Source organism: Halichoerus grypus, chromosome 5 (genome assembly GCF_964656455.1).
Source record: "Halichoerus grypus chromosome 5, mHalGry1.hap1.1, whole genome shotgun sequence".
In the NCBI taxonomy this organism is placed as follows: domain Eukaryota; kingdom Metazoa; phylum Chordata; class Mammalia; order Carnivora; family Phocidae; genus Halichoerus; species Halichoerus grypus.
In genome coordinates this window covers 38353357-38373197 of record NC_135716.1, presented here as the reverse complement: position 1 = coordinate 38373197, position 19841 = coordinate 38353357, and the positions used below count along the sequence as shown (strand labels likewise).

The 19841-nt window shown below is 39.4% G+C and overlaps 1 protein-coding gene across 7 annotated transcripts in view; it reads left to right on the top strand.

Moving 5' to 3' along the window:
* The window catches only part of MTDH (metadherin), a 57898-nt gene extending 42038 nt beyond the window's left edge, over positions 1–15860 (top strand). For all 7 annotated transcript variants that reach the window (XM_036072272.2, XM_036072279.2, XM_036072275.2 and 4 more), the window contains 4 exons: positions 4945–5052; positions 7938–8078; positions 10448–10604; positions 11231–15860. In XM_036072272.2, coding sequence (XP_035928165.1) covers positions 4945–5052; positions 7938–8078; positions 10448–10604; positions 11231–11301 — 477 coding nt within the window. In that variant the 3' untranslated portion in view covers positions 11302–15860. The remainder of the gene's footprint in view (positions 1–4944; positions 5053–7937; positions 8079–10447; positions 10605–11230) is intronic.
* Positions 15861–19841: the final 3981 nt, after the last annotated feature.

Here is a 19841-nt window from a genome sequence, read left to right as displayed (position 1 = left end):
GACAAGAAGCTTGGGAAGCTATTTTGTACTATTTTGGGGTAAGTGTTAAAGAGGCAGTTACATGAATCAGGTAGGAGATAATGAACTAAGTTGATAGCTTTGAAAAATAAATGGAAGTGGTGTTTACCAGAGATATAAAGCGACTGATCAAACTGCAACTGGGAAAAATCAAAGAGGCTCTGAAGATAATAGGGCCGTTAGTATTCAACAAATATTAATTGAACATCTGCCATAAGTCAGGTATTGGTTAGTAGAGAAGCGGTAATAAGACACGGTTACTGCCTTCCAGGAGCCTACAGTCTGGTTAGGGAGGAGAGGAAGGAGACCGGCACATCAGCAGGTAAAAGTCGTGTTACGGTATGTGTTGGGTATTAGGGAAGCACTTGGGAGTTTTAGCAAAAGCATCCTGAAGGTAAAAGCAGAATGCGAAACAAAGAGTGGTCAGAAATTAGACTAGAGAGGGAGGCAGGGACCAGATGCTAGAAGTTCTTGAATGTCATATTTAAAACCATGGATTTTATCCTCTAAGTAATGGAAGGATTTTAAGCTAAAGTGTTTTTTTCTCCGTGGGTTACACTGGTAGCCCATGTAGAAAAAGGTGGAGGCATATGTGAGAAAAGGCAAGAAGACCAGTTCAGAGTTTGCTTAGTAGTCTAGGACAGTAGTGGTAAGAATGGTACACGGAATACAGAATGGACTTGAAAAATACATTGAAATAAAATCCACAGAACATGATTAGGATTGAATGGTGTTATACGCAAACAATGAATCATGGAACACTACATCAAAAACTAATGATGTAATGTATGGTGATTAACATAATAAAATAAAATTTTAAAAAAAGAAAAAAAAAAGAATTGAATGGAGGAAGAGTCATCAAAATGACTTCCAGGATTTTAGCTTGGGTAACTGGGAAGGTGGAAGTAGTCCTCCCAACAGAGAAAATATAGGAGCAAAGGCTAGTTAATTGGGGGAAGGGTGGTTGGTTCCATTTGGGATATGTTAAATGCAGAGCGTTTTGTTGAAATGCCTAAGAGAAGTTGGTTTTGTGCCAGGTTAAAGCTTAGGGAAAAGATCTGTTTGGACGTTATTAGTATATGGTTGTTAAACACTTTGAGAGTAGGTGAAATATCTAGGAAAAATCTGTAGACTTGAAAAGAGCAGTGGAGTGAACATAGGAATCTGGGAAACTCCCAAGTTTTAAGGAGAAAAAAGCCCATGAAAGAGACTGAGGGAAGAGAGTTTTGGGTCACAGAGGCTGAGACATCTGCTCTCTGGTAATTAAGAGCAGTTTCGTTAGAAATCTTGGACTAGGGGCGCCTGGGTGGCTCAGTTGTTAAGCGTCTGCCTTCGGCTCAGGTCATGGTCCCAGGGTCCTGGGATCGAGCCCCTCATCGGGCTCCCTGCCCGGCGGGAAGCCTGCTTCTCCCTCTCCCATTCCCCCTGCTTGTGTTCCCTCTCTCACTTTCTCTGTCTGTCAAAAAATAAAATCTTAAAAAAAGAAAGAAATCTTGGACTAATAACCATATTGCAGTAAGTTGAGTAAATGGTTAGGAAAGAGTAGTAACAATTACAAGGTTTTTCTAAAGTAAGTTTGGATAGAAATGGAGGAGAGGTAGTGGGTGACAGCACACTGTAGTATCAGGAAGGGTTTTGTTGGGGGCTGTTTGTGTTTTAATGACAGGAGAGATTTTAGTACAGCGTCGGTAAACTTTTTATTAAAGTTCCATACAGTAGTGCAAAAGCAACCGTAGACTATAGGGAAATGAACTTTATTTACAAAATCTGGCATCGGACCAGACTTGTAGTTTGTCAACCCCTGCTTTAACATATCTGTGGACACAAAGGGAAAGGATCTAGAGTAAAGTAAAAGCTAAACATAACTGAGAGATGTGGCTAATAGAGTAAGTTCCTGGCAGTAGATGTAGAGGAATCTCAGGCATGAGTGGATTGTGGGTTGGCCTTTAATATAATAGGATGGTAGTACCTCTGATCTTTAGAGACCACAGGAAGGAAGAGGTAGTAATGGGATTTATTATTAAGGGTATAAAGAAATGTACAGGGGGGCAGTTGATAGGTAATATGAAGGTCGAGGGGGTTAGGGGGAGAGAGAGAGATGAATGGGCAGAGCATGGAGGGGTTTTAGAGCAGTAAAACTACTCTGTAGAGACACTATAATGGTGGATACATGTCATTATACATTTTTCCCAAAGCTGTAGAATGTACAAGACCAAGAGTGAACCCTAAGGTAATTCTAGGGGCTTTGAGTGATAGTCGTGTGTCAGTATAGGCTCGTCAGTTGTAACAAATGTCCCACTCTGGGGAGGGATAGTGATAGTGGGAGAGGCTGTGCATGTGTGGGGGTGGGGAGTGTATGGAAATCTCTGCCTTCTGCTCAGTTTTGCTGTGAACCTAAAATTGCTCTAAAAAATAAAGTCTGTTAGGAAAGAAAAGCTTCCTGGTACGGTACCTTAACACACAGTAATAATTCTGATATTTGTTGAATGTTTAGTGAATGTGCAACCAAAAATCTGTTTCTTTAACTGAAACTTCCTTGTGCCCGATCATCAGAATTACAGAGTAGAATCACTGAATGGAGTAAAAGACTGTTAACATATCATAGCACTTCTTTTTCTGAGTATATTCGGAGATCGTCTTTCATTTCTCTTAGCAAAAATGGGGCAATATCTAAATGCCCATCAGTTGAGGAATGGAGAAATAAAATGTGACAGGTTTGTACAATCACATATTAGATATTAAAAATCAATGAAATAAGTTACATTAATATCAACATGAATAGAATCTCAAAAACATGTTGAATGATGAAGGACAGGTTTACAGAAAGATACAGTATGATACCATTTATATAAATTTTGTATGTGTGAACACACCAGAATTTATAAAAAGAAACTTGATCGGATGGACACAAAAGAAGTTCATGGTAATGGTAATGGTAAACCATTACCATGGTAATGATAAACCCTAGGGTAAACCCCTAGGGGAGGTGGTGTGGAAATGGGATTGGGAAGGGTTTAAGAATAAGTTTATCAGTAATGTCTTTTAATAATCTAAAATAAATGTGTCAAAATGTCAGTTCTTTTGTGTGAGTTAAAAGATGGTATGGAGTTGATTTCAGCCTTTTTCCCCATGAACAAAACTAGTGTTTTGCCATCAGGAACTACAGTTCTCTCATGGTTGGATAATTGGCTGAGAAGCAGAGTGCCCAGAGTCCTTGTGACCTGAATATTCCTTATAGGATACATTTTTTCACGTGGTATTTTAATCACTGTGAGCTTATGGTGAAAACTTCTGTGGAAGTTTCTCTACAACTAACAACCAACTTGTACTGAACATCTCTTAGCTAAGTTTGTGTAGGATTTTGTTTTTCCATCTGCTAGTAATTTCTGTGAACTGTTTGGTGGTTCATCCTAATGACTGTGCTGCTGAGCAGAGAAATAGTAGTTACCCCATCATCTCATCCTATAAGGATAGGCTAGGAATCTTGGCTGTCATCTGTGCAGAAGAAACAAAAAGTGCTTTTTGTTTAGAAAAGTCAACTATATGGTATGTGTGAAGGGATATTATGAATACTAGTTTAACAGTTCTAATTCACTATTTTTGTCCTGCGGAATGTTATTTTCAATGACATTCCATCTCAAATTCAATTTTTTTAAATTAAGCCTTCTGTAGAGTGACAGGCCCTTGTGAGAAATGATACAGAGAGATTCCCTGTACTCTTTACCCAGTGTCCCCCAGTGGTAACATCTTGAAAAACTTGAGAACAGTTATCACAACTAGGATGCTGACATTAATGCAGATACAGAAAACATTCCCATCCTGCAAGGACCCCTCATGTTGCCCTTTTTTTTTTTATAGCCACCCTTTCTTTCCTCTTGTCACCACCCCCCTGGTAACCCCTGGCAACCAGTGATCTGTTTCCATCTGTATAATTTTATCATTTCAAGAATGTTCTATGAATAGAATAATATAGCATGTAACCTTTTCATACTGTTATTTTTTTCACTCAGCATAATTCTCTAGACACTCATCTAGATTGTTGTGTGCATCATTAGCTGGTTCTTTTTTACTTTTGAGTAGTCATGGTGTGGATATGCCTCAGATTGTTTCATCATTCTGTTGAAGGACATCAGGATTGTTTTTTGGCTTGGGGCTATTGTGAATAAAGCTGCTATCTACATTTATGTACAGGTTTTTGTGTGAACATAAGTGTTCATTTTTCTGGGATAAGTGCCTAGGAGGACAGTCCCTGGGTTGTATAATAGATGCATATTTAATATATTAAGAACCTGCCAAACTGTTTTCCAGAGTGGTTGTATCACTTCACATTCCCGCTTACAGGGAATGAGTGATCGTATTTCTCTGAATCCTTGCCAACACTTGCTTGTCACTGTTTATTATTTTAGCCGTTATTGATAGGTGTGTAGTGAACTCACTGTGATTTTAATTTGCATTTCCCTATTACCTGATGATGTGGAACATCTTCCCATGTGCTGCTTTGCCACCTGTCCTCTGTTGTGAGATGTCTGTTCATATCTTTTACACATTTTCTAATTGGATTGTTTACTGTTGAATTTTGAGTGTTCTTTATATAGTCTGAGACACGAGTCCTTTGTTGGATATATGGTTTGCAAATATTTTCTCCCACTCGGTAGCTTGTCATTCTCTTAACAGAGCATATAAAAACAATCAGGAAGATGTAAAAAAAAAAAAAGTGGTCTATCATAGACAATAGGAGAATGAAGTTCCACGTACTTTGTTCTTTTTAAATATGTAATTTTAGATCCATTTTATTACTTATTACTAATTCTTTACTTAGCGTTTAGGAGATAAAGACTGAGCCTAATGAGTGAAATTATTCCATAATTTCTGAATAATGAAAACTTAACCAACTGTTTCACTTAATACTTTTGCTTTTAACATCAGGTTTCAGATGATGATAAAGAAAAGGGAGAGGGAGCTCTTCCAACTGGGAAATCTAAAAAGAAAAAAAAGAAAAAGAAGAAGCAAGGTGAAGATAACTCTCCTGCACAGGTAGAGTATCAAAACAGATGTCATTCGTTAAGCACCTACTGCTCAAATGTGAAAAGATAATATGCAGATACTAGAATATGTAGAGATAAAAGACACTAGGAGATAGGTTTACTTGCAAAGCATTTGAAAAGTCACAGAATGTTTTAAAGATCTTCTATATCCTACTGTAATAATAACTATTGCTGTAAAAAAAATCATACCAAAGGTGTAAACCCAAAAGTAATAAATTAAGTTAGATGCATTTTGATTTATATTAAGGTGAAATGGAAAAAGAGGTACAGTATTTCTCACATACAAAAATGCTTTTTGAATAACTTGAATTTAGCAAGTTAGAATTTTAGCTTAGAACATGTGAGTCACAAGTGGAGTGTCACTCCAGAGTTTGCTCTCTGTTTCACTTAGTATCCTCTTAATACCTTCACTTAGTATCTTCATCTGCTTGTTTGGCTTCTGACAGAAACTTTCTACTTCTGTCACTCCATTTTCCTTCTTTTTTCATTGGTCTCTCCTATTGGGAAAACTAATTTTAAATGACAATATAGATGAAAACAAAGGTATTTTAATTGCAAACATACTAGATTACTAGAAGTATGCATGGGTTTCTCTTTGAAAGCACTATCACCATTATATTACAAATTATGAAAATCTTATTCCTTACCTACAACCATGTGGCTACTTGTTTTTATTCCTTTAGATGTAGGAGATAGCCAGAGTTTCTAGAGGATAGCCTCCATAGTAATTTTCCTGTTTATTCTCTTTGGGAGAAGTTGGTGCATAAGGAAATACGTGTTGCGTTCATTTTTTGTTGAGGGAAGCACAGCCCATCATAAATGACACTAATCCATTTTCAAAGCTTGTTTTTTCTCACAGTAATATATGTAACTGAGATCAATGGATATACTGTGTAATAAGGGTGCTTCTCTCGTTAGCTGAGCTAGCTGATGAGAACCGTTATGGACAGCTATCTTTTGTTAGTAATACTGTCTGAACTCTGTTTAGCCAAACTTTTCCTGGACTTCTGTGACTTACATTATAGCCTTTACTAAAGACTACTTTTCTGGTTTGTGGATTAGATGAGTTCCTTTTAAAAGAAATTTTGTGGGACAGATGTAATCTGTAAATTTCAACTTACTGGCAAAGGTCATTAACTTGTGAAAGTTCTTTTGGTATTCTTATACTCCTTTTAAAAATGTTTGATATGTTTTTAAAAATAACAGTGAGTATGGGGCAGCTGGGTGGCGCAGTTGGTTAAGCATCTGACTCGGTTTTGGCTCCTGTTGTGATCTCAGGTCGTGAGCTTGAGCTCCACATCGGGCTCTGCGCTCACCGCCAAGTGGTCTTGGGACTCTCTCACCCTCTGCCCCTCCCTCCCTCCCTCTCTCTCTCTCTCTCTCAAATCAATAAATCTTTTAAATAAATAACTGAGTAAGTATACAGGCTTTGGAGTCAGATCTGTATTCAGATTTCAGTTTTGCCATTTACTGGTTGTTTTTGTTTGTTTTTCTTTGCACAGATGACTTAGCTGCATAGGTTGCTTTGAGAATTAAATGAGACAGCCATGAAATTCAGTGTCAGGTTCATAGAACATAGTATCCTATCCGTAGTACATTTGGGAATTTGTTCTTTTTAGTTGTGGGTACGTGGTTGGTGGGCATCTTTACTGTTAGAGTACAGCTTAGGATAAAACTAACTGATGTCTTCATGTTAATTTTGTACAGATGGCAAATCTTACATATATACTTCCAAAGCTACTCTTCAACTTAAATTCACAACAAAATTTATATTACTGTCTAAACCCACTACCATCCTGAACAAGTTTTATAAAGCATCAGTATTGGCAGAAGACTTCCAAGATCACCCTAGCCAGTTGTTTCTATGTATGTGTTGGCTAAGGAACAATACAATTAGCAATGATGGTCCTGTTTAATGTATTCTAGTTCATATTTATTTCACATACCTAAGCATGTAATGTGCTTTAGAATTGCTTTGTTGAAACTTTTTTTTTTAAGTCTGAACGCCTTTGGACACCTGGGTGGCCCAGTCGGTTAAGCATCTGCCTTCGGCTCAGGTCATGATCCCAGGGTCCTGGGATCAAGCCCCTCATCGGGCTCCCTGTTCAGCGGGGAGCCTGCTTCTCCCTCTCCCTCTACTGCTCCCCCTGCTTGTGTGTGCGCTCTTTCTCTCTCTCTCTCTCTCTCTCTCTCTCTCTGTTAAATAAATAAATAAAATCTTTTTTAAAAAATAAAATAAAGTCTGATGGCCTAAGAATGGAAATGTTAAAGCTTGGATAGGACCTTAGAAATTATCTAGGCACATTTTATTTTATAGTTGAGGGAGGAAACTAAGGTTCAGGGAAATGAAATGATTTGTCTTTGACACTACTCAGCTAGGCTGCAGCAGGCCAGAACTGAAATGTCCTTTGTACTATGTCAGCCTCGTTTATCTACAGAAAGTACTTATGTACAGATATTTTGTTCCTTGAAGATGTCATTAACTGAAATGTTATTTCTAAAGTCTTAGTTCGAGTATCACGTAATTCACTGTGTATTTTGTTTAAAAGACAAAATTCTAGTTTATTTCGTTTGAGTTGGTTTAGTAAATTAGAATGGTTTGCATTTGGGGATGGGAGTGTATTGGTTTTTAATTCCCAATTGATTTAAGTCCCTGGGGAAAGCAGGGGTGATCACTGTTGTTCCAGATGTACCTGTATATTTTAAATCTTTGAATGATTGTTTTTATATGCTCTGTTAAGCTGTTTGGACAGTTACTGAAGTGAAATTATTTTCTTGGAATATCTTTTGGACATTAACACTACAAACCAAATAGATTTTTAATTAGTAAAAAAGAGTGATTTATATCATCTAATAGACTACTTTTCTCTGTAGGACACAGAAGAATTAGAAAAAGAGATTAGGGAAGAGCTTCCAGTGAATACCTCTAAAGTCCGTCCAAAACAGGAGAAAGCTTTTTCTTTGAAGACCATAAGCACTAGTGATCCAGCTGAAGCACTCATCAAAAATAGCCAGGTAATTTTTTGATATTTAAGGAATAAAATTTTGATGACTTGAGAGTTGTGTCATAACTCATATTTTATCGAAGTACTAAGTGCTAAGCATTGCTAATCACTAATTTAAAGTGCTGAGTATTTTAAATACACTAATTTAACCCTCATAACAACCCCATGAGAAAGGTCAAGATCTATTATATAAATGAGGTTGGAGAACTTAAATAACTAGTCCCAAGCTGCCTGTCAGTGGTGAAACCAGAACCAATAGACTGTGCTTTCTCCTATTAAATAGCTAAACATACAGGGGATAGTGGCTTAGAGAAAATGTAACTGGTTGCGTTTTCCTAAAAGCATGCCATAATATATAATATGACTGTGGTCCAACCTCTCAAAATTTAACATTTGTTTAAAATTGGTGACAGGTTCTTGAAATCTGTGCCATTGGTAGAAAATTTTGATGTGTCAGAAAGGATCATTTTACAAAAGGTCTAGGCCAGTGACGCATAGTTTTTTAAAATCTAATTTCTAGAAAGGTAAATTGTATAGAAATCTATGAAATCCTACTAGAGTTGCATGGTTCATTTATATATGCTCATTCAAAAAAATTTACTGAGAACCCACTACAATGCCACACACTATTTGAGGATATATCAGAGAACAAAGCAGATGAAAAAAATCTCTGCCTTTTTGGAGCGTACATATTTAATGAAACAGCTTCAGACACAAACCTGAGTTACAGGGGCGCCTGGCTGGCTCAGTTGGTAAAGCATATGATTCTTGATCTCGGGGTTGTGAGTTCCAGCCCCACAGTGGGTGTAGAGATTACTTAAAATCTTTAGGGGCGCCTGGGTGGCTCAGTCGTTACGTGTCTGCTGTCCGCTCAGGCCATGATCCCAGGGTTCTGGGATCGAGCCCCGCATTGGGCTCCCTGCTCCGCGGGAAGCCTGTTTCTCCCTCTCCCACTCCCCCTGCTTGTGTTCCCTCTCTCGCTGTTTCTCTCTCTGTCAAATAAATAAAATCTTTAAAAAAATAAAATAAAATCTTAAAAAAAAAAGAACCTGAGTTACCGCTAAAAGAAGTAATTGGTAACAGTCTTGTGCCAAAATAAAATCTTAACCATAGTTCCTATTTGGATTTGATGCTTTTAATTCCCTAAGAGAAGAATTCCCTTTTGAGATGTAAGGATGTGATCTCAGTACATGCATAGGTTTAATAGTAGGGCGACAAAGGGTCATTTGACATTTTGATGTTTTACTTACTAGCAAGTCATTTTCAGAAGCCATTTTGTAAAGACTATTTGAGTCCTTCTGTGATTTATCATAGATTAAGTGGAGAGAATAGAGGGGAGAATACTGGAAATAAATACTAAAACTTTTGGGTGAGAAATAAATATGGAGAACACTAATAAGAAAGCTGAGCCAAGCAAGACAAATGCAGCTTCGGATACCTGAAACGGAAGGAATCCTAGTAATTACCTGCGTACACACAGCTTCCTCTTCTTGTTTCCTTTTCCGCTGAGCTTTCTTACACCTACAGAGCCTAGAGGAACAAGGGGCAAGAGAAACATCACTTAGCCTTGTTTCTATATTCAATCATGATGATAAGGCTAAGGATGCATTGATCTCCTCTGTTACAGCCTCAAGGCACTCCACAAATACTGGGGTTTCCATCCTTACCTCTCCTGACCATGCATTTACAGGCCTCACAGAGGCCTTTCTGCTTCCAGGTTGGAGAGGAGAAGCAAGGCCCTCAGCATTATGATTTCACTACCAGACTGGATAGAACTCTGAAAATTTGGACCTGAGTTTTACTGCTTCCTTTAATGGATAGGACTAGTAGCCATAGTTTGCTTTTGTCTGAGGCCACCGTTTTCTGTGGGTAGGAAACGGAAGTGATTGCTGCCCTGTTTGAGTTAGCCTTACCTCTCGAGAAGCAGAGAAGGGAGCATCACCTATTGGTATTTCAGAAATTAGCTTTTTTCTTTTTGTCTTTCACATGAAAAAGTTTTGAGGAATTAAAGAGTTGGTAAGAAGTGGACAGACATTGAATTACTAAAACATATAAAATCATTCTATTTGTAATGAAAAAGAAAAATGTAAAGGTTCATGAAAATGGAATTATTCACCCCTATTTGAGATTCAGTAAACATCTTGTAATTTTATACTTTCATCCATTTTTATCTCAACCTAAATTGATGGCTATTGTGGGTAAGGATTTATTTGGTTACGCCACTAGAGGGCAGGCGCGGGTTGTAGTGCTTCTGCTGGTAAATTATTTGGAAACGGTCTTAGTATTTAGTTGTTCCTAAACAGCCTCTTGGTATTACTATATTTAATTTTATTTGAAACTTTTTACAAAAGAACTTAAGATAATTTTATTCCAAAATAGCCTATCAAGACTCTTCCACCTGCTATTTCTACCGAGCCATCTGTTGTTTTATCAAAAAGTGATTCTGACAAGAGTTCGTCCCAAGTGCCACCGATGCTACAAGAGACAGATAAATCCAAGTCAAATACTAAGCAAAATAGTGTGCCTCCTTCACAGAGTGAGTAATCCTCCGTTCTGGTTCTTTTGTGTGTTCTTGTACTGGTGATAAGCGTTAATATCTTAGAAGGCTGATGGATTAATAGATAATCCTTCCTTCCTTGGCAAAGGCTACATTCCTTGGAACCTTGTGGACCTCAGCTGTGAGGGCCAAGGGACTGAGATCACTCCAAGCAAGAGGGGGTGGCCAGGAACATAGATGGCAGAGACATGCCCTTGTCCATCTGGTCCCTCTCTTTTTCTGTGCACATGTTCTTGGGACTGGGAATTGTTCTGTGCCTTTTTTCCCTCCGTTGCTCCCTTCAGCTCCCTTCAGTGTCCATTTTTGCCCATTTTCACTTTCATTACTTAGATTGAGCCGTATTAAATGATGGCTTTTCTAGATCAAAACTAGTGAAATACCTTCCATGTCATGAAAAAACAGAATACATTGGGATTCAAAGGAAAAGAGGACGGCAGCCATAGAATAACCTATAAAACATGTCACTGGAACTTGAAAACTTAACTCCCCTGATAATGCTTCAACCTTTATGTTTATTTGAACGCATGTTTTCATTGATGCTACTTTTACATTTTTGAGACATAACAGTATTTACTCCTGTTTTTTCTTTCTTTTTTTCCCTTTAGCCAAGTCTGAAACTAGCTGGGAATCTCCCAAACAAATAAAAAAGAAGAAAAAAGCCAGACGGGAAACGTGAATATATTTTTCCTGAATTGGACATGTGTTTTCAAACACTGTCTGGAAGATTATGCTGTTTATGCAATAATTTGTGAACATGTACAGAGTTTTATATAAATTTAAACCAATTTTTAAAACAAAACTGTGAACACAACCACCATAAAAATGGAATCAAAGGAAAGTTAATTTATGAAATTCAGAGGTCAGCAGAATATACTCCAGTGCTGGAAGACACTTGGGGGAAGTCTTTTCAATTGAACAAGAACGGTCTTAATTTAAGAATATTATCCTGGTTTTACAGCAGTGCCCTGTTTACAACAGCTTGTGCCCTGTCTCATCTGCAGCTGAGGAATAAAGGATTCTGATTAGAGAGAGAGCTGCCTGCGGATGCGTAGGCAACATCTGCGATCTTATGCACGGAACTTAAACCATTTGAATCTGTTTTATGCTTAAATCAAAGTGCTTTGATCAAATGCATAATCTGCCATATCTTTACATATATGTTGGTAGCAATTTGTATTAAAGGAATCACAAGTGCAAATAAAAGGTCATTTATCATTTGTTAACTAAACTCCTGGTTTAGTTTACAATTTTTAAAAAGTTCTTAACTAAAAACATTGAACATGCAGTTGATGCTTGTATGGCTTATGAAGTTATTTTTGATAGTCTTACATTACTTGAATTGTTCAAAGTTCAGTATATTTTAAATTAAGAAAGATAAACTATATGTATTTGTTTTATACTTTTAAGGTTCAGACTCACAAATAATGCTCTTGTTTAGAATTTGAAAACTTTCAGGCAAAATGCAACTTAACATTTTTCCCTTTCCCTAGCAGTTTCTTTTTTCCAACGTCAGCTCTTCTCTTCATTGCTAATACTTCTTCGACTTTAAAAGTGAAATGTTTCACAAATTAGTTACACAGACAGAACTTTGAGTATATGATGGAGAATGAAAAACTAGAGTCAGACAGCTTTAATTGACATTGTCAAGACCTCCAGTTATCAGGAATACATTTTTTTACTGCCTTAACCTATAGTGCGTAGAATATGCATCAATTTCTTGAGGGGGATTCATGTTTTTATAAGAATTTTCATGTAATTATTGCGATCGTGGTCAAATAAGGAACGTTTTCTGCTTGAAACTATTGATTTAAATGACGTGTGAGATGTTTCACCATTTTCAGGCACTGTGTAATTCTATTGTAATAAACTGGCAGGTATCTTTGTAACTATAAATAGTGCATGCTCAGCCATGTACACTGTAAATAGCCTTTACCAAACGTGTTTGACAAAGACCATAATTAACATCACTTAGTGAATTGTGATAAAGAAAAAAAGCCATGATTTATTTGATGTGATTGGCTTGTTTTTACGTGGCGCCAAGAATGAAACTGTTTAACAGCTGTAACCAATGGTACTGATCTGTCCATCCAATCTTGTCTTTATTAGATCTGATTGTGGTTTGATAGTACTGCATTGTCACACTAGGAAAGCTAAAGAAACACAATGGTTTTAGTAACTGCTGAAGACTGGCCTTATTAATGGACAGCTTTCCTAACAAGCAATTATTAACTTCTATCAGGTGTTACCATCTGTTTCAGGAACACGGCAGTATGTTTACATGTCAGAAGTCTTGTTTCATTCTATGAGATTTCTAAATTGATTTGTTTAAATAAATTCAGCAAATGGACAGCATTGTGTTTATTTGCTTCAATATTGGGGTAAATAAGCTCAACTGCCAGGAATTCATTTCTTCAAATGACTTTATTCTGTGAGCTTTACATAGATGTTTCCTAAATAGATAAAGGATTCCTGAAGTTGCCAGCACTTTGTAAAGGTGTCACGGAGAGTTTGAGAAGGAGTCTGTATAATTTTAGAATGTGCCAAAAGGTCTATGCTCAGAAAATTCAATTGAACTCTCTCAACTCTACCTCACCATTTCTTTATCTTAGAATTTTGTTGGCTGTGTCAAATGTTGGGCTTTATTTCTCCGGCTTAGTATCTCCCAGACAGCCACCTACAGCAGATGTTAGGGACACGGTCTTTTGAGGAGAGATCTAGTGTGGAGGTGGAGAAGTGCATTGCTAAATGGGTGGATCCGGTGTGGAGATGTCTCTGTCTCTCCAGCTCAAGAGCGAGGACGTGGATTTTATGTTTTAAGAGATGGCAGCTATGAGTGATAAAATTAATTTTTTTTCACATGCATGAGATGAAAACTCTTGCACAATTAAAGTATCATTGTTCATTGCTCTTTACCTGTTCCGGAAGATCTTTATATGGCATTAAATCAGTTTCTGGAATCTGAACACAGGAACTTTTCTCCATCATCAACCTTAGAAGGCACTAAAATGAAGGTAGTGATTCAGGGAAGAGGGGAAAGAGAGGAACCTATTGTCCTTTGGAGACTTGCATTAGATGCTACCCAAACTGTCAGTAGGGAGATAACTGATCCCTTTAGGCTTCATCAGGCCTGAGGGGGAACCTTGTTCTAATTAGCAAATGAGGCGTCCTCAGAGAACCTGCTTAGAAATCTCCCTAATCCTGACCTGTCTCCTCGTACTTACTGAAAATCTTTCCCTATTCTGGAGTGGGGTTTAGGATTTCCCCAGACTGGAATCCTACCTATCTGTACCCCAGATTGAGCAAAACAATAGTTGAGAGAGTCCAAAAAAAAAAAAAGGTGTTGAAATAAAATGTCGTTAATGTAATTTACCATGTTTACTTTGTGCATGCATTTTGGGGGTGGGGGAAGCAGTGGAAATAATTTATCCAAATCTAATGGTATTATTTCACAGGCGAATCCAGTTTGTATTTGGGTTAAAGATCATTGAAAGGCAATATTTAACTACAGAGTTTAGTTTTTCTTAATTAAAAACAGTCCTCTATTAACGTAGTGTGAAATATCTTTCAAAATTGAGAATTTAGGTTTAAGATGTCTAAGAGATGTCTTAAGACTTTTCTGTAAACTCATTGCACAAACTGGAATTACTTTCCAAAAGACTTAGGGAATGCAAATATGTTATTTGTAAAATGCATTGAGTATTGTAAATAAAACAAACCATTTTGTTTTGTTTAAATTGCTCGTTACAGTTCTCTTATGGGAAGGGACTTCAGTCATTCTGCATCTTAAGCTAGTCTAAAGGCAATTAGTTTTTGATGTTCTTGATGCTTCTTTCAAACCATAGATGCGCTTGCAGGCTTTACCAGTGGGAGGTCAGATATTTGGAGTTCAGCACCTCGTAAAATAGCCGTTTGTGACGCACGATGTTCTCCGTGGGAACCCGCTTCCATCTGAGGTCGTCATAGCAGTAGACGCACCCCACCAGGTGCAGGGTCTAACTTGCATCAGCGTTTTAGGTTAAGGAAATGAGACTCAAATTTGGTACTGTTAGTTGGGCCGTGTCCCCAGACAATAGTGACTTAAACAAGATAGAAGTTTATTTCTTGTGCGTGCGTGTAAAAGTCGGGAAGGCGGTCCCCTCGACCGCGGTCCCCCCACGCTCAGCGCGCGGCTTCCATGTCGAGGCTGCCGACAGCTACACAGCTGGGTAACACCGGCCCTGCCTTTAAGAGCACTTCTCCAGTTACGCCACGTAGGCTCAACTCAAACTCAATCACTTGGTCCTACTAGCTACAAAGAGAACAGGATATAATAGTCTTTATTCTGGCTGTCGTGGGCCAGTGAATATTCCAGGATTCGTTACGGGGGAAGCGGTGGGGAGGTGGACAGCGAGCCCAGCTAGCGGTCCCTGTCACAGGGTAGGACATACGCTGCGTTTTTCCTGCACCCAGGCATCCTTTCTAAGGTCAGGTTTTAGCGTTTCCAACGGAGCAGAAATTCTGAAATCTCTCAGATACTGCTCAAGAGCAGCAGCTAGTCATGTTCAAACTTACGTGTAACAGCCTTCTGGAATAAATTCCTGCCATTCAGTTCCTGCTTTAAATTCTAGAGACAGGCTGGGGCGCCTGGGTGGCTCAGTCGTTAAGCGTCTGCCTTCAGCTCAGGTCATGATCCCAGGGTCCTGGGATCGAGCCCCGCATCGGGCTCTCTGCTCGGCGGGAAGCCTGCTTCTCCCTCTTCCATTCCCCCCTGCTTGTGTTCCCTCTCTCACTGTCTCTCTCTCTGTCAAAATAAATAAAATCTTTAAAAAAAAAAAAAAATTCTAGAGACAGGCTGAAGGAAACTCAGTAGCCTATCATGCCTATCCTGCAAGTATCATCACAAGTTCCAACAGAAAAATTGCCCTGCTATATAAAGTAATCTCTAAAAAATAAAAAAGCATTACTATTCTTTCTAAATGCTTTTAACGGGAGAAGGATTTCTAACTCTAGCATCAGGACAGGAAGTACATTGTGACATGTTTGCTAACTATTAATAGTTACAGTACTGAGATTTATGAATAGGCTAATTGAAGAAAAATTTCAGCAGATACAAGGTCTTCCCCATGATACTGGCATTCTTCTTTGTATATGTGTGCTTTCCTTTTTTATTTATTGTATTAAAGCATTCAAAATGAATATATGTAACATGTACATAAAGTATAAAGCATAATAAAATGAACACCTCTGAAAACACCATTCTGCTTAAGAACTAGAACCTTACCAGCAGAGGGGTATCGGGGGTGAGCCTGACTTTTGCTGTCGTTCGCTAACAGGGTCAAGGGGGGGGGCAAGGCATGGATGAAGATAGCTGCTCTCGGGTACCCCAAGCTGGCATGGGTCCTTTTGCATGCCCAGAGTAGCTGTGGGTCCAGGTGAACTCTAGCCAGTCTTGGAAGGGAATCACGGCCTCACTGGCGCCCCTCAGTCCACTGCCATCTGCTGGGAAGTCGTAGTAAGTACACGTAGGCACCATGGCTCATGTGAATGGTGCCCCCAGAGCCGTGTAGCGCACACTCTGCACGACCTCTTTTCCATGAGGAAGGAGGCTAGCGAGGCTCTATCAGGGACGTGCCCGCACCCCCCACGCGCCCCCCGGGAGTCAGAAGAGCAGCACGTGGCCCATTTAGGGTGCGGATTCCTGGTGAAGTTTGTTGAGGGGCTGCCGATTTTCTGACAAACACCACAAAGGGGTTTATGGCAAAACAGCAGGAGCTGTGAGTAACTTAAGATAGTGTAATTATGGATGATTTCTTTCTCTTTGAAGCTGTATAGCAACTTAACTAAAATACGGGATTACCTGGGGAAATTGCAGCTATTCCCATTTCTCATCAAAATTGAAATGTTCACAATAATGCAAGATGGAAGAAAACCCGCCTTAGTACTGGAAGTGGAAAGCGGGACATCCAAATGCCAAAAGCCCGGGGACATTCCTGTTATTAGCAAACAAAATCCAATAATTTATCAACAGAGTAAAACACCATGAAAGATGCAAGTGTGGGCTGATGATCAGGAAATCCAGTAACACATTTCATTTCACCACAAACTTAAAGCAGAAAAGGCCTATGATCATGACACTGCTGAAGAAGTATTTTACAAAATCCAATAGCTGTTCCCAATTTAGATTTAAAACACAAAAACAAAAACTTAAGGGAAATAACTAAAGTCATCTCAATTGAAATCAGAACAGAGCAGGGTTACCTACTAGCCAAGACTGTCTTGGAGCGGTATTAACAGATAATAAAATTTTAAAAACTAACGTCAGAAGAGAAAAAGTATTTTTTTCTGATTGTACACCGACAAAGCTCAAGAGATTTTAATAAAAAGCTATGACCACTAGGAAAAGAATATACTCAAGCGACAGAAATACAAAAACCAATAGAATTTTCTGTACTAGAATAAGCATCTAGAAAAGAAAATGGGAAAAAATCCAATTACATCACAACTAGAAGCATCTAATATTAAATAAATTTTTCAAGAAAAATACAAGACCAAATGGAAACTAAAGTCTTTAAAAAAGGACAGAAAATAACCTAACAAATGAAAGCATAGCATTAAGCACATCTGAAGGAGAAAGGAAGGTGGGCCCAGCAGGGCTTAGATCTGCTGGTAGGAATTCGTTCTAAGCACAGTACTGAGTAAGACACCGTGTCTGGTTAGCTCACTTTGGCTCCTTGAACTACAACAAGTCTGACTTAGCTGCTCCAAAAAGTATTTGTTCAGTGACCACCTAAATAAACGGATCCGTGTCAGATGTGTTGCCCATTTTATAGAGAAGGTGGGCTGAACCGAAGTGTCGACGCACGTCACGTGTGTTCCCAAGTCAACAGTCAAGCAGCTGCGCGCTCCTTCCGCAGCGCTAAGCATCTCCGCGGCTCAAGGCCCTGCGCTAGGGGCAGGGATTCGGCAGTCACCAAGGCGTCATGACAGATCAATTGCTCGCCTTACCGGCCTAGATGACAGACAAGCAAGCCGGTGGTGGGGGACAAGAGGATAAATGCTAGCACCGGAGAAGCATGGAGGGCCAGGAGGGCCAACAGTAAGCCCAGGTTTAGTTTGATAAGAAACTGCCAAATCCTTTTCCAGAGCGGCTTACCATTTTACATTCCCACAGTAATTTACGAAAGATCCAGTTCCTGCACATCAGCACCACCATTTTTTTGTTTAAATATTTGATTTGTCAGAGAGAGAGCACAAGCAGAGAGAGCGGCAGGCAGAGGGAGAAGCAGACTCCCGGCTGAGCAAGGAGCCCGAAGTGGGCCTCGATCCCACGACCCCGGGATCCTGACCTGAGCCGAAGGCAGACACTTAACTGACTGAGCCACCCAGGCCATCCCAGCACCACCATTTGATAGTGTCATTTTTGTACATGTTGCAATAGGGGTGTAGTAATACCTTATCATGGTTTTAATTTGCATTTCCCTGATGGCTAATAATATTGAACATCTTTTCTCATGCTCATTTGCCATCCGTACATCATCTTTGGTGAAATGTCTGTTGATGTTTTGCTCATTTTCTGGTTGGGTGGTGTGTTTTGACTACTGGATTTTGAGAGTCCTTCATTATTTTCCATGAAAAAAAATCCTTTGCCAGATACGTGGCTTGCAAATAATTTTTCGCAGTCTATAGCTGGTCATTTCATTTTTTTAACAGGGCCTTTTGCAGAGCCAGAGTTTTAAATTTTGCTGCAGATTCCAATTTCCCTTTCCCCTGTATCTCCCACTGCTGCCCTGTCCTCAAGCCCTCCTGCCTGTTCTTGCTGCCTCCTCCCGAGTTGCCTTCCCATCTCCACAGAGCCAAATTCTAGGCAAGCACAGCCCTACAGAGCTTTCTCAGTGACAGAAATGTCCTATATCTGTGTTGTCACACACAGGAGCCACGACGAGCCACATGGGGCTAATGAGCACTTAACAGGGGGCCATTGCAGCTGAGGAACTGAATTTCTAATTCAGTTGTATTGTGTTGTATTTAAAGAGCTACAGACTCTTCGGGGCGCCTGGGTGGCTCAGTCGGTAGGCTCAGGTCATGATTCCAGGTCCTGGGATCGAGCCCCGCATCGGGCTCCCTGCTCGGCAGGAAGCCTGCTTCTCCCTCTGCTGCTTCCCCTGCTTGTGTTCCCTCTCTCGCTGTGCCTCTCTGTCAAATAAATAAATAAAATCATTCATAAATTAAATAAATAAATAAATACCATCTCCTCTAATCCTTCCCTTGTCTCCTCAGTCCTCATCTCTAACTCTCTCTCTCTCTCTCTCTCTCTCACACACACACACACACACACACACACACACACACCCCACAGCCCTGGCCTGCATCTGCATCTCTTCAGAGGTGTACTCATTCCCTCCATATCACTGTAAATTCCTGGAGACCTCCTGGTCTGTCATCTTTCTGCCCCCCTCGCCCCCGCGGTGCCTTCCACACAGCAGGGATGGAAGATTGGTCAATGTGCAATTTGCAGTCTGGACCTGCATAAGTCCAGAGTCCAATTCTGAGCTTAAAAAATAAGAACAGTAATTAAAAAGTTCATCTTTGGAATTCATTGAGAATTGAGGTTACTCTCATCTCATGCTGTTCTTCTCCTTCATTGACTTCCAGAGGAGACTGATACCAAATTGCTTTCTCAGTAACAGAAGTGATTTGTAACTTTCCTGAGGCCTACAGTTCTATTTTGCCACGTATGATATTCCTCAGGAGAAATGGAGGAAAACTTTTCTTTGCTCTGTAACGGTCTATCAGATCTAAAGGATTGCTTTCCCTGCAATATCTTCAACTACAAGCAAAGCCTTTTTTTTCCAATTAAACTTTTTTATTTTGAGATAAATGTAGATTCATATGCAGTCCTAAGGAATAATACAGAACCCTTTACCCAGTTTCCCTCCAAGATAGAATCTTGCAAAACGATAGTGACAATATTGCAAGCAGGAAACAGATATTGATATAATCCACCATCTTGTTCAGATTCCCTCAGTGTTAAGCACCCTTCTCTGTGGTATTTATTACCGTGCAATTTCATCACATGTAGATTCGTGTAGTCAGCACCAGTCAAGGTACACAACGGCCCCTCACCACGCCGCCCCCCCCCGACTGTCCTTTTATAACCACACCTGTTTTCCCAGCCCCACCCCTGACCCTCACCCATGGCAACATGTGCTCTGTTCTCTATAATGTCATTTCAAAAAT